The 13,467-nt window shown below is 38.1% G+C and overlaps 1 protein-coding gene across 4 annotated transcripts in view; it reads right to left on the bottom strand.

Moving 5' to 3' along the window:
- PTAR1 (protein prenyltransferase alpha subunit repeat containing 1) overlaps positions 1-10,714 on the bottom strand; it is a 52,014-nt gene extending 41,300 nt beyond the window's left edge. For all 4 annotated transcript variants that reach the window (XM_012500845.2, XM_003267393.4, XM_030810039.1 and 1 more), the window contains exons 1-2: positions 10,535-10,714; positions 1,392-1,561 (exon numbers count right to left, since the gene is read on the bottom strand). In XM_012500845.2, the coding sequence (XP_012356299.1) occupies positions 1,392-1,561; positions 10,535-10,620 (256 nt within the window). In that variant the 5' untranslated portion in view covers positions 10,621-10,714. The remainder of the gene's footprint in view (positions 1-1,391; positions 1,562-10,534) is intronic.
- Between the last annotated feature and the right edge of the window lie 2,753 nt (positions 10,715-13,467).

Below are 13,467 nucleotides of genomic sequence, written 5' to 3'. Positions count from 1 at the left end.
GAGTCATATGGTGTTACTTTTTACCTCAGTGTTACTGAAAACTACAGCACGGTGATGGAATGCAGAATTAAAGAGGGTCTAACAACAGATAAACTTGCTTACCTTTAAGTTTATCCCTAAACCCATGCCTTAAAGTGTATGCCATAAATTTGGGCTATGGCTAAACTAAGGCACAGCCTTCTAATAAGAAAATATATAACAAAGGACTGAGTGAAACAGTCACACCGAAAATAGAAAACACTGCTCATTAAACCTTCAGAGTCCTTTTCTATGGTATAAAAAGGGATACGTGTTATTAACCAATTAATGACAGTATGTTACAGATAGTGCTGAGAGAAATTCAAGGAAATCAATATTTCATACATTAGGCAACACTCTTCTCTACATCTCTCACCCCCAAAGAGATTGTTTGTCACTCAACTGTAAGCTTCTTGAATAAAGGGACCACATATTTATTCATCTTTTTATCCCCCACAGTACTCAGGACAGCATCTGGTATGAGTAGACCCTTGGTAATGGCTACCAAACTGGCAACTAAAATTCTCTAGGAAACAAAGTTCTTATTCAAAATCAGCCTCCAGGCATATTGAGCACTTCTGAAGGTACTGCCGTACATGGGAAGGGGAAGCTTTATAAAAACAGTAAAGGACACGGTCTTAAATTAGTCTTCTCCCAAAAAGTGAGATCTGAGGTGGGCATACAATGATAAACAGAATTTGTGCACATGGAGGCTTAATATGGCAGAACACCAAGAAAACAGACCAGATGGAATGATTAGGGATTGTCTGATGCAGTAAAAAAAACTGTCTGAGAGAAATGGAAGAAGTGAATGCCGGATAGTTTTGTTTTGCTCATTTCAGCACAGGAACAGGACACAAAGGGCCAGAGCTCAACTGGAACTTGCAGTGGAATGGCACATCCATAAATCAATGGGCTGGTTCACAGTATCACTAACACAATCATGCCTACATTATCTCATTAGGACTGCTATGAAAATGAGTTTTGCTGCCTATAAAATACTAAAGGATTAGAAACCAGAGACTGAGCCTATAGGGACTAGAGTCTTCTTCAGTGACATTCAGATTTTTTTTTCCTTCAAATGAAATCTTACCGATGACCCCAATACATAAACAGATAAAATCTGAACTGCTCTGGTTACAGGAGGTGCCCTGAAATTCTGCTTGAGGGCTTCTATATAATCACTCTGGTTGTAAAATTTGTCCAGGTAAGTACAAACTACTCACTTGACAAAAAGGTTAGCACCCACCGAGACAGTGAACGGAAGAGCCAGAACTAGAATCCAGGAATGCCAACGCTCAGAGAAGGGCTCTTCCTACTATATTCCATGTCACTTCTAAAAACCAAATGAAGAAAATATGATACATACTTACCATCTCTGTTCAGCCACTGCTTTCTTGTTCTGTACAAAAGGAGCTTGTTGTGGACATATGGTAAAAGGAACTTGACACACCAGCTCTCCACACCCAGTTTGTTTTCAACCAGGACTATGGGACTCCGGTTATACCTAGCTTCAGGACATGGGATCAGGCCAATTTCATCTCTTAATATGTAAAACATAAAAAAGAATTAAAAATAAGAATACTAACCTTTTCAACATTTTTCTAATTTCAGAGTATTTTTAAAAACCCACATATTTCCCCCTTCCTTAATAATATTATTTAGCTCACTTACTGGGATTGGTAGATGCTAATAGTGGCAAGAGTATGGGAAAACCGGTATGCTGAACTCTCTGTAGACAGGAGTGAAAACTGGTCTTGCTTTTGGATGGCAACTTAAAAAAAATGTCTTTCAAAATTTTGAATGAACATACCCTTTGATCCAGCAATTCAGCTGCTCAGAAATTATCCTATGTCAAAATATGTGAATCAGATGTTCACTGCAATGTTGCAAAAAAACTAGAAACAATCTAAATGTTTATCAATATAAGACTAGTAAAAAAAAAAAAATGGCCCATCCACATAATCAAGCCATTAAAAAACAATGAGGTAGATCTGCATATGCTGATATAAAAAAAGTTACCAAGATATATGAAATGAATAAAAAGCAAAATGCTGAACACAGTGTACAGCACAAATCCTTTTGTATAATTTCTTTAGAAGATATATAGATGCATTAAACATTTTCTTGGAAGGATAACAAGAAATTTTTGGAGAGAGAAAGGTGTTAAGGATTTTATTTTTATACAGTTTCAATTATCTAATAACTTGTATGCATTTCTATTTTTTAATGTCAACAAATGTGTTTATGCTTGCTTGCTAATAAATGCATGTGGACCAGAAACAAAGTATCAAAAAAAGTTATTTTATCAGTGAGATTTTGGGCCATTTTTTCTTCTTTATACTTTCCTGAATTAAAAAACCACCCAAATAAATGTTAAAACACAAAATACATTTCAGAATTCAATCATTTTCCTCTGTGGTAGCATCTATATCCCTCAATCCACCTCAACTTAAGCTGAAAATTTGCATTAAAGGCAGAGATTTAATAAACAGTATGTAAGGCATTTGACTTAGTAAATGAACCAGCAAACATAAAAAATTTGTGCAAAACACACTCACATGCCTTTCAACTCTAAAGGAAGTTATAATTCTTGCCTACACAAAGGATCCTTTCTCAAACAGAATGTTCTCTGTTTAATTAATGAATAATAAGAAACTGTTTAACAATAAGAGTAGTTGAAATAAATGTTTTTAGAGTGTCTATATAGATATTTTAAACATGTCTTTAAAAAGCAGAATAATGAACTGGTTTTCAGAGTTTGTGTGTGACATTATGTATTATGTCCCTGGCATCCCCTTATCAAGAACACAATGGTTTGATAGACCCAAAAAGAGGGAAATTGGTTGAATTGCAAAGTAGGAGAAACACCCTGTCTTTTTGTTGGGCCACTATCACAATTTGGTAGGAGGCTGTGGATTTAAAATAAAACCCCTCCTGGAAACTAAACTGGATAGCTTAGAGGTAATCTACTTTCTACTGATCACTTCATTAGTGACACAGAGATTTATCAATAAAAAGGATATCTTAGGGGTTGCAAGACACTAACAATTCTTTCAAGCTAATTTAACTCTCAAGAAGATTGTGGGATCTATGGGTTTTTATCCTTACAATTGGTTCAGTTGACTCAAAGGTGTTTTGATATACTATATCAATATTACCATAAGTTTTCTGATTAACTACAATGTACTGGGTGCTTTGTTAGGTTCTAAAATTCTAAAAGAATAAAGCAAAGTGGTCTCAGACTTCAAAGAGCTAAAGTCTTGCTGGGGAGCTGTCTCAATATCCATAATAAAATGTTACCACTTTACTACTCTAATAATATAAACAAAGTCCTGTAGGAAGAATAAGGACAAAGCTGAAAGAGCACCTGAGGTCAATGCCTAGTATTTCAAAATATATTTTTTGCATCTCTATTTGGTAGTATCCTGAAATCTATCTAATTCATTATTATGACCCCTAGCCATATGTAGCTATACTTGACTAATATAGGACTGAATCTCTGGTATTTTCTGATGTTTGTGTTTTACTACATGAAGAATATTAAAAAATAAACAAAGTAAAACCAAGTAAGTGAATAAACTCAATATGATTATTTCAGGAAATTCTGTTCTCTGAGATATAATAACCTATTTACAACACTTCAAAGAACTGCAAGAGTCAACAATATAAATGTTATAGTAACAAGAATAAAAGAATCCTGTTTCTGGGTATGGTTTGTTTTTGGGGGGGATTTTTTTTTTTAAACTTAAATTCACGATATAAAAACCTGTCTTGCTCATTAATTCAACTAGGATTACAATGCCCAACTAATAATTTGGTATCTAAACTACAGAAAAGAGCCATCTGCACAATTAAAAAACACACTGCTTTGACTGGCTGTTCTTTCAAGAAATACTTTATAAAATAAGAATGGCTTGGATATAGCAGGTGCCCAATAACTGCTTCCTGAAAGGCTGATTATCCTTGTACTTTAGTGATAATATTCAAATTAATAGTTTTCACTTCTTATCCCTCTAAAAGAACATTATCTCTGATTTTCTCCTAATAAAGTATACTGAAAAGGGCATGTGTCCAAGTTCTGGATGGAAATAGATAGACACACACACACACACACACACACACACACACACACACACATCAATATCAGGTCATTTTGGCTTCTATAGACTTCAGTTTCCTCATTTGTAAAATGGTAGAATTGTATTATATCTCCAGTAAGGGAAATGGGCTAGATTTCACCCAGCTTTCAAATTTTATGACTGAGAAACCTGGCAGCTATTTTCATGTGAGGAGAATAAAAACAGTCTTAACAGATAATGTAGAGCACTAGGGGGAAAAACACATGAAGAGGTAGTAGGGTGTAAAGACAAAAGTACTTGATTGGAAGTCCAGAGTTCTAGTTAGTTTCCATTCTATCTACTGACAGGCAATGAGAATTTGGCAAGTCACTTGCCATCAGTATCCTCATCTGAAATACAGGAATAGTATCTTCCCTGCCTGTTATGGAAACCAAATAATGTCATGTGAAGAATGTGGCAAACTACAAAGTGCTAGACAAAGATGAAATACAGTACCATTAATCCATTTAAGAGCCTTTAGTCCACCAGTAGAGTTCGTTGGTTAATAATGGAAAACCGAGGCAAAGAATTTAAGCCTTTGTCAAGTTATGTCACCCTAAGATACAGTGTTATGCTGCTTTCTCAAAAACATTACATGTACTTTGTAAAGATAGGTCAGTAAGCTTCCAAATAATAATGTGTTTGACTTCAGACTTCTGTGTCTCATCCCTTAAGTCACAGTCCACTTTTTTCTAGCCAATTTCAAATAGGATTCCTTCCAGAATCATTTTAAAGTTGGAAGGGACTGCATTCCTCTGTCATTTCATCTGATGAGGAAACTGAGGTCCAGTGAGGTTTATGAGGATTACCTAAGGTCATATTGCTAGTGGCTAAGTTAAGAATCTGGGCCTCCTAATACTTAGCCCCAAACCCTTGACACTAGAACAAAGAGCAAAACAGGATTTAGATCAATTCTTTCTATTTTTCTGGAAATTTAAATTCTAATTCCATACTCAAGAAACACTGGAAAACTCAGGAAAAAAAAAAAAAAACTAACTAAAAGTCACTTGTAATCCCTGTTTTGCTATTAACATGTTTGGGTATATATCTTTTTTTTTTTTTTTTCCTGAGACAGGATCTTGCTCTGTCATCCAGGCTGGAGTGAAGTGGTGCAATCCTCACTCACTGCGGCTCCAACTCCTGGGCTCAAGAAATCCTCTCACCTCAGATCTCCTGAGTAGCTGGGACTACAGGTATAAACCACCATGCCCAGCTAATATATATATATATATATATATATTTTTTTTTTTGGTAGAGATGTAGTCCCACTATGTTGACCAGGCTGGTCTCAAACTCCTGGCCTCAGGTGATCCTCCCACTGAGCCTCCCAAAGTGTTAGGATTACAGGTGTGAGTCACTGTGCCCAGCTGGGTATACATCCTTTTTTCCTGAGTATTTTCAAAAAGTGGGATCATATTGAACATATTCTATAATCCTTTATGGAAAAAAACTGAGCAATTCCCATTAAACATTTTCCCACATAATCAATTTTGATATTTTTAATGGTTGCAATGAATGTGCTATAAATATCAAACATATCTCTAGTTATTTCTTTACAAAATAGTCTTATGAGAGGAACTACTAATAAATTTCACTCTTTTACACTGTTAGGTTTCTGGCCATTTACATTCCTGGTATTTAACAAGGTATTCAATTACCTGCATAACTAAGAAGATCATAGGATTTTTAAAGATATGATGGTTTGGGACAGCAATCAAGTTCTAATGGTGCTCACTTTTTAGGTAACCTTCATCACAGGCGGCTACAAAGGCAGAGCAATGTGGAATGAACCAGCACATTTACTTAAGATCAAAGTATGATACATCTCTTTGAGGGCCTCACTTCACAATAGGGATCCATTCATTGGCTTCCAGATGATGTTCACAGTTCATCTAACACTGACACTGACTTTGTTCCTTATGTTTAGACAGCTTCTCCTGTCTATACTTCTCAGAAACACCATCGACTAGAACAGAGCCACTTATTATCCACAAAAGTTGTATCAACCAGCTTACCTTCTGGGAGAGATGGATCGTACCCAAATACTAAAACTGAATCCCGTAGTGTGGAGCAAACAAACAGAAAACAGTCCAGGGATTCGGGAAATGGTAACAGCATTTTAAATCTAAATAGTAGTTATTTTCGTTTTGTTCTGCTCCCACTCCCCAAAAGAACTGGAATTCTTTCCAGCACGACCAAAAAGGAAAACTAGTAAAATATCTAAAGGAACTGATCCTTGCATATTGATAATTAAAATTCTCCTGGTGATTTAGATATTTCAGAAACCTTATAGGCTTTCTAATTCCAAAGATTATCAACTTAATGTTTCACTGAAATTATATTACTGACCTTATTTAGAAAAAGCTACACAAATTACTACTGTTTATTGTTACTTGCCATGCACCGTTAGGTTTTACATATACTATTTTATTCTGCACAATAATCTCATAAAGTAGGAATTTTGACCCCATTTTACAGATGAAGAGTCTTGTCTAAGTCTACTCAGTTAATAAATGACAAGCAAAGATTCAAATCCAGTTTGACCAGCTTAGACTGTCAAACTCTAAACTCAAATTTTTACAACCATACTACACTATTATTTAAATAAATAAAAATCAGGTATAGGAAGCCCAGTAGACTCTGGCTTTCTATTCTTCAGTTCACCTTGCAGACGATCTAAAATTGCCTTTCATTATTCTTTACTAAAAAATGTTCACTGGTGCCTACCCATTGCCTTAGAATAGTACATCCCTGAGCCAGCTTTTCTTCACCCCTCATGTCTCACTCAGTTTAAATGCTATTGCCTCAGAAAGAACTATCTTGACCTTATAATCTAAATTGGGTCTCCCTGTTGTTATTCTAAGTACCCTTCTTACTTTTTCTGACTCTTTTCATAATCTGTATGTTGACTGCTTAAAGTCCCATTAGGATAGGGACCATGTCTAGTTTGTTCATTAAACCACCCAGTTTTTAACCCTGTATACCCAGAGCCCAGCATTGTGCCTGTCAAATGGAGGTACTCTTTTGCAGAATGTATGAATGGAATGAAAGAAATTAAATGAGAGTCAAGGATCTCCATAATCTGGCCCTACTGTACCTTCTCAGCCACATTTTGCTTGTTTAGGTTAATTCACTGCTCCCTGTGGAGGTCTCTGGCTCCCTCTGAGACTACAAATCCTGCCCAGACTTTAATATTCGGCTTAAAACCCACCTCCACTAGCAGCCCTATCCGAGACATAACCAGCCTCCTCTCCACTTCTAGTAGACTCCCATAGCACTTGCTCACCATGCTGCTATCCAACTTTTACTATAAACTACTTTGGAGGATTAATTTACTGTTCATGCAGTTAGTCTTAGGTCTCATCTACACCTGCACTATGCATCACAGTAGTCACTGGGCACATGGAACCACTATGTACAAATCCACTTAAATTAAATAAAATTTAAAATTTGGTCCCTGTTCATATTACGGACATTTCAATTGCTCAATAGCTACTATGGCTAGTGGCTACCATATGGAACAGCACAGACATAGAAAATTTCCACCACTACAGAAATTTCTGTTAGTGCCTTGAGTTCAAGAACTGTATTTTAAACTTCTATTTCACACAGTAAAGATGGTACCCACAACACCTCATAAACAGTGAGAGTTCAATACTTAATAGAAAAAACAATAACTTGCTGGATAAGATAATTTTAACGTGACTATTTACATTATAAACTGTTGTTTTCTACATTAGCACAGGGTCCATGCACTAAGTTAAAGACTATCCCTAGGTCAAGTTTTCAGTTTTAGAGAATCCAGTATGATTATCTAATAGTCAACCATACAAACAGCATTTATATAGTATTATCCAGTTTATAAAGTGCTTCATATTCACCAATCATTTAGCCAATATATTTTTGGTGAGGAACACAGAGATTCAGGGAAGGTCTAATATTTATTGAGTGGCAACTAAGTACCACTGTGTGAGGTGATTTTCCTGTTTTCATCAGCCTCACAAGATCAAGAGGAAACTGAGGCTGAGAGAAGGTACCTATTCACATCATACAGTAACAAAATCCACATCTCACCACTACATCCTCAACTCCTTCTGGCTAAATATTTCTACATAAACAAAGCCAGTGTATTTAATGAAGTAGATGCTGGCTAATAAAATTACAACCGATCTTAAGTTTGGAGAAGGAAAACAAAAAAATTTTTTTATAATACTGAAAGTGTAATTAGATACAGTAAAGTTAGATACAAACGTTACAGATAAACAATGCCTTAAAAAAAAAAAAAAGAAACACAGCCTCTTTATTTTGGAGGTAAATGGGCTAAATTAAGGGAAGAAAGCGCAGGCAATTTTGAAAAGCCCAAATTATAAGGCATTTAAAAAGATGCATAGTAATATTATTGAAAATAGTTTTTACTGTGGGGAATATGTACTCAAATATAGCTGATGACTAGTATTAAACAATGAGTTAAGCTATTTAAATGTTTAAGACCTATATTACAAATCATTACATTATTCCGAATATCCAACTTATCTCAAAGTTTTAAATCTCGAATGACCCAAACCCCTATTACTAATAAATTATACATTGAGAATATATTAATGAGGTTTTACAGTAGAAAAAGGATTCGAGAGGGACATTAAAGTCCTTTAAGAGTTTCCATAAATGTGAGCCACAGGAACTGGGACATGTTCCAAACTGCACTGTGTTAAACTGCCAAGCCAATGAACATTCAATCTTGGTTTCTTCAAATATAATGATGCTCTTTTAGTCTACCTCAAAGAAGACAACATGATTACGACATTTTGTATTAGACTTCTAATCTCTGCTGTAATTTCTTCTAGAAAAATAATACCAGTGATGAGAAAATATACTCTTCATTTGTCCAACTTTTTTTTTTTTTTTTGAGGTCGTCTCTTACTTGCACTAAGGCTCCCATTCTCAAAAAGAAATCGAAAGACTGATATACAGCAAGGCATCAAAGCATTCTTTAGAAGGCTCAGCAACCACTATGGATACTGCCAGGAAATCATTCCAAACACTCTCATTTTGAAAGAGGCAGCAGTCATAAGGGGGAGAGAAGTGGATGCTGTCAGAGGTGGCAGGTGTGTTTTGAGGCCAGCAGTGTTTTGTTTTTAATGTGGCACAGTTGCACGTCTCCAATTGTGTGCCACAAGGGAACAAAACATCCGAGGGCTTCTTAACTGTTTTACAATCATGACCTTGGAGGAAAAGAACAGTTTGGTAAGATACAAGTTTGGCAACTTTTTTAGGCAGAAAAGCTGAACCGGTTAGAATACTTAAAAAAAAAACATGAGTTCCAGTTTAAATAATAAAATAAAAATAAACTAAATAATAAATAATAAAAAAATATACTAAAAAATAAACAAACTCCAAAAACAACTAGATAAAGTGAAAGTAATGCAGAACTGGATGCCATGTTTCTTTTCTTTGAGGAGGAAGAGGTATGGGAAAGGAGGTACATTGTTGCTTCTTCCCTACACCTTTGTATAACGTAGTTCTCTCTCTCTCTCTCTCTCTCAATAGCTTTCTTTTCACTCGTTACATAAAAGCAAAGTGTTACAAAAAGTAGACTTTTGCGGTATCTTCCCACAGTACTTCAAGTAAAATGGAACAGATACATGTGTCAGTTCTGCAGTGTCCCGTTAAAGAGGGCAGCAGTGTTGGGATAAAAATGAGTTAACATGCTCCTTGTAACTATGAATCCGCTTATGCTAAAAAGTATCGAGGTTTAATTTGCTTTATCCCAGACTGCGCTTTATCCCATTTGCTTTATCCCAGACTGCGCCCACAAAAGCTTCTCTTGAGAATGTTCTGTTCACCTTCAAAACACAATGTTTTATCGGAGTCACTTTACAATTTTGTGGCAAGTAAGGCGAAAGTCAAAAGCAGCCTCAAACCACCTTTAGTTAGTAAACTGAGGGGTCTGAGGCTCATTAAGAGTAAGAGAATCGGTTACCCCCTCTTGCCAACGTCCGGGATGAATCTCAAGAATTGTGTTTACAAGGCACACACGGACCCACATTGTTGTGTGCGCCCATGTACCTTAAACACAGGAAGGATGTCGACCTACGGGGGAAGTCTCTGGAGTTTCGTGAACTCCTATGAAAAGGTGGGAAGGGAGAGAGAAAGTAGTTCCGTTTTGATTTTTTGAGGTCACTTCTAGGGACTCGACCGCGAGCGCGTCCCGGTAGCGGAAAGCTGGGCCAGCGGCGGCGGACAACGGTCCCGCCCGACACGGCTCTGCCTCCTCCCTAGAAGGGCGCGTGGGCCAGGACCCGCGGTCCGCCCGCCGCCCGAGGTCGGGTGGACGCTTGGCCCCGCCCCCGCCCGCTCCCGACGACCCTCGGAGGCGGCGGAGGCGCGCGACTCACATGTGCGGGTTCCTCCTGAAGGCGTTAGTGATGTCCTTCACTACCCGCTGCACCAGCACCGCCACTTCCTCGCTGGTCTCGGCCATGTTGGCGGCAGCCGCGACAGTTCGGGCGCGCCTCCGCGTGAGCCGGGCCGCCAGCGGGAGTTCAGCGAAAAGCGCGCGCGCGCGCGCGGGTGCGCCGGCTAGGCCGCGCCCCCGCCGCCGCGGCCTCCGCCGAGCACTTCCGGGTCAGCCAGTCAGCGGCCTGGGCGTGGCGTTAGCTAGGGCTGGTGGCCTCCCTGGGAGTGGGGGAGTTCGCCTCCGCGCGGGTAACGGAGTTTCTAAGCGTCAGAGAAGATGCTGCACATTTGTTTGCAAAGTTCTCTCAGGCCGCCGATTTTCTTATTTTAATTTTTAGGCCAAACCTCAAGACACACTCCCAGAGAGTCATACACCCCCTCAGCCAGGTCCCCGGGGATTTCTGAAGGAATGTTCAACTGAGAGTGCAGGGCCTCTTAACAGTTAGTCCCGGGCGTTTTTCAGAGCTTGTCCGCTTTATTTTCCCAACCTGAGAGATGAAGAGGTCCAGAGGCATTGCGGCGGAGCGAGTCCCTATTTGACCGTGTTGGTGACCTCCTTTCTAACTGTGCCAATTTTTGTCTCTGAACTTGAAAGCAGCCTTTTTAAAAAACATTAATTAAAATTCTTTAATTTATTAAAGGAAGAGAAAGGAAAGTGAAGGAAAAGTTATTTGCCATCTATATGTAGGAAGTAGAAGTGAAAGCGTTTTTAGATTTTTCGACTTCATTTTGTACTACATTTGGTAGCCTTTGCGTCAATTTTGGAATTTAAAAAAAAGGATCAAGACTCTGACAGGGTTTGTTCATAATAGCAAAAATAAATTTTTGTAGGAAAAACGAGCTTTCTAGTTTATTTAGGATTTTGAAATGCCATAACTAAAATGTTTGTGTATCAGGTTTTATTTTGCCCCTCTGTGGTAGAAAAATCTGGCTGCCTTTGGTTCAGTTTTATTCTTCCACCTTTGAAATCTGGCCAGGTGTGGTCAGGAGATGGAGACCATCCTGGCTAACACGGTGAAACCCCATCGTCTCTACTAAAAATACAAAAAAAAAAAAAAAAATGTCGGGCTTGGTGGCGGGCGCCTGTAATCCCAGCTACTCGCCACTGCACTCCAGCCTGGGCGACAGAGCGAGACTCCGTCTAAAAAAAAAAAAAAAGAAATCTATATCTTTAAAAAACTATTAAAAAAAAAACTCATGGTGTGTTTAATGTGAACATATGCGGAGCATTTGAAGTAGTTTTTATGGTTGTAAAAGTAAAAGCTATCCATTGCATGTAAAGTGAATGAGAAATATAAACGAAAAATATAAATTTACTATAGTCAGTGGCCAGTATTTCCTGTGGGTATGTTTATAAAGGCTGGAGTTGGCCTTGTGGTTGTAAAAGAAGTGAGATAGGACTGGGTGCGGTGGCCCACACCTGTAATCCCAGCACTTTGGGAGGCAGAGGCGGGAGGATCACCAGGTCAGGAGATCCAGACCATCCTGGCAAAGACAGTGAAACGCCGTCTCTACTAAAAATATAAAATTAGCTGGGCGTGGTGGCATGTGCTTGTAATCCCTTGGGAGGCTGAGGCAGGAGAAGTGCTTGAACCCAGAAGGGGGAGGTTGCAGTGAGTGGAGATGGCGCCACTGCACTCCAGCCTGGCGACAGAGCAAGACTCTATCTAAAAAAAAAAAAGAAGTGAGATAGAAGTTTCACAAAATTGTAGCCAGCAAGGTGGGACAGGATTAAGAATTAGTAAAATTGGCCAGGCACGGTGTCTCATGCCTGTAATCCCAGCACTTTGGGAGGCCGAGGCGGGCGGATCACCTGAGATCAGGAGTTCGAGACCAGCTTGGCCAACACCGTGAAACCCCATCTCTACTTAAAATACAAAATTAGCCGGGCGTCGTGGTGCATGCCTGTAGCTCCAGCTACTTGGGAGGCTGAGGCAGGAGAATAGCTTGAACTCGGGAGGCGGATGTTGCAGTAAGCCAAGATTGTGCCCTGCGCTCCAGCCTGGGCAACAAAAGCGAAATTCCATCTCAAAAAAAAAAAAAAAAAGGAAAAAAGAAAAAGTAAAATCAAACAAAATTTAACTGATAACAAGTTCTGGAGTGAAGCAGTAAAAAGAGTGGAATGTGTGTTTAGATTCCAAGGCAAAAGACAACCTTAAATATCCTGATTAAGAATGTAAGACCAGTTCTTAAATTAAAATTCTTAAACTTCGTAAGTTTTCTTAATCAGGATCTTGCATCCTAATGGCAGTGGGAAATAAATCCCAATTTCTGGAGGCAGAGATCAAAGCAGCACACTCAGAAATAATGATTTGCCCCCAAAGGCTTTATATAACAGGGAAAAAAGCAAACTTTGTCCCCAAATTTTGATGTAAAACAGCTATTTCAGAAACAGAATCCTCTGTATGATTCTGTGTATGCCCTCTCCACAGTCATTTGAAAGGCATGCATTGTATCTTGTTTCCTCTAAGAATTCACAAATTGTTTCACCCCAATTATTAAGCATCTATTATGTTTAGAACTTGATTTTTTTTTTTTAGAATTGGAGCATAATTAGAACTCTGAGCCAACTCTCTAATTTTACAGATAAGAAAACCGAAGTCCAAAGAAGTTAAGATTTGAAATTCATGAATCCTTAATAATGATATATATGTATACAAGAATAGGGTATAATAAATTCAGCGTGATTTTGTCGAAGGACTACAAGATTTATGTTCATTTATTGATAATAAAATACAGTAAATAATGCCCAATAAGAGGGGATTGATTAAATTATAAATTTATATGGTAAGATGCTATTTAGTATTTGAAAATCACATTATAACTAGAAGAATATATACCAGAGTGTTAGAGGTATTTTCATAGGACAATT

Source organism: Nomascus leucogenys, chromosome 1a, assembly GCF_006542625.1.
Source record: "Nomascus leucogenys isolate Asia chromosome 1a, Asia_NLE_v1, whole genome shotgun sequence".
NCBI lineage: Eukaryota > Metazoa > Chordata > Mammalia > Primates > Hylobatidae > Nomascus > Nomascus leucogenys.
This window is presented reverse-complemented; position numbering and strand designations above follow the sequence as displayed.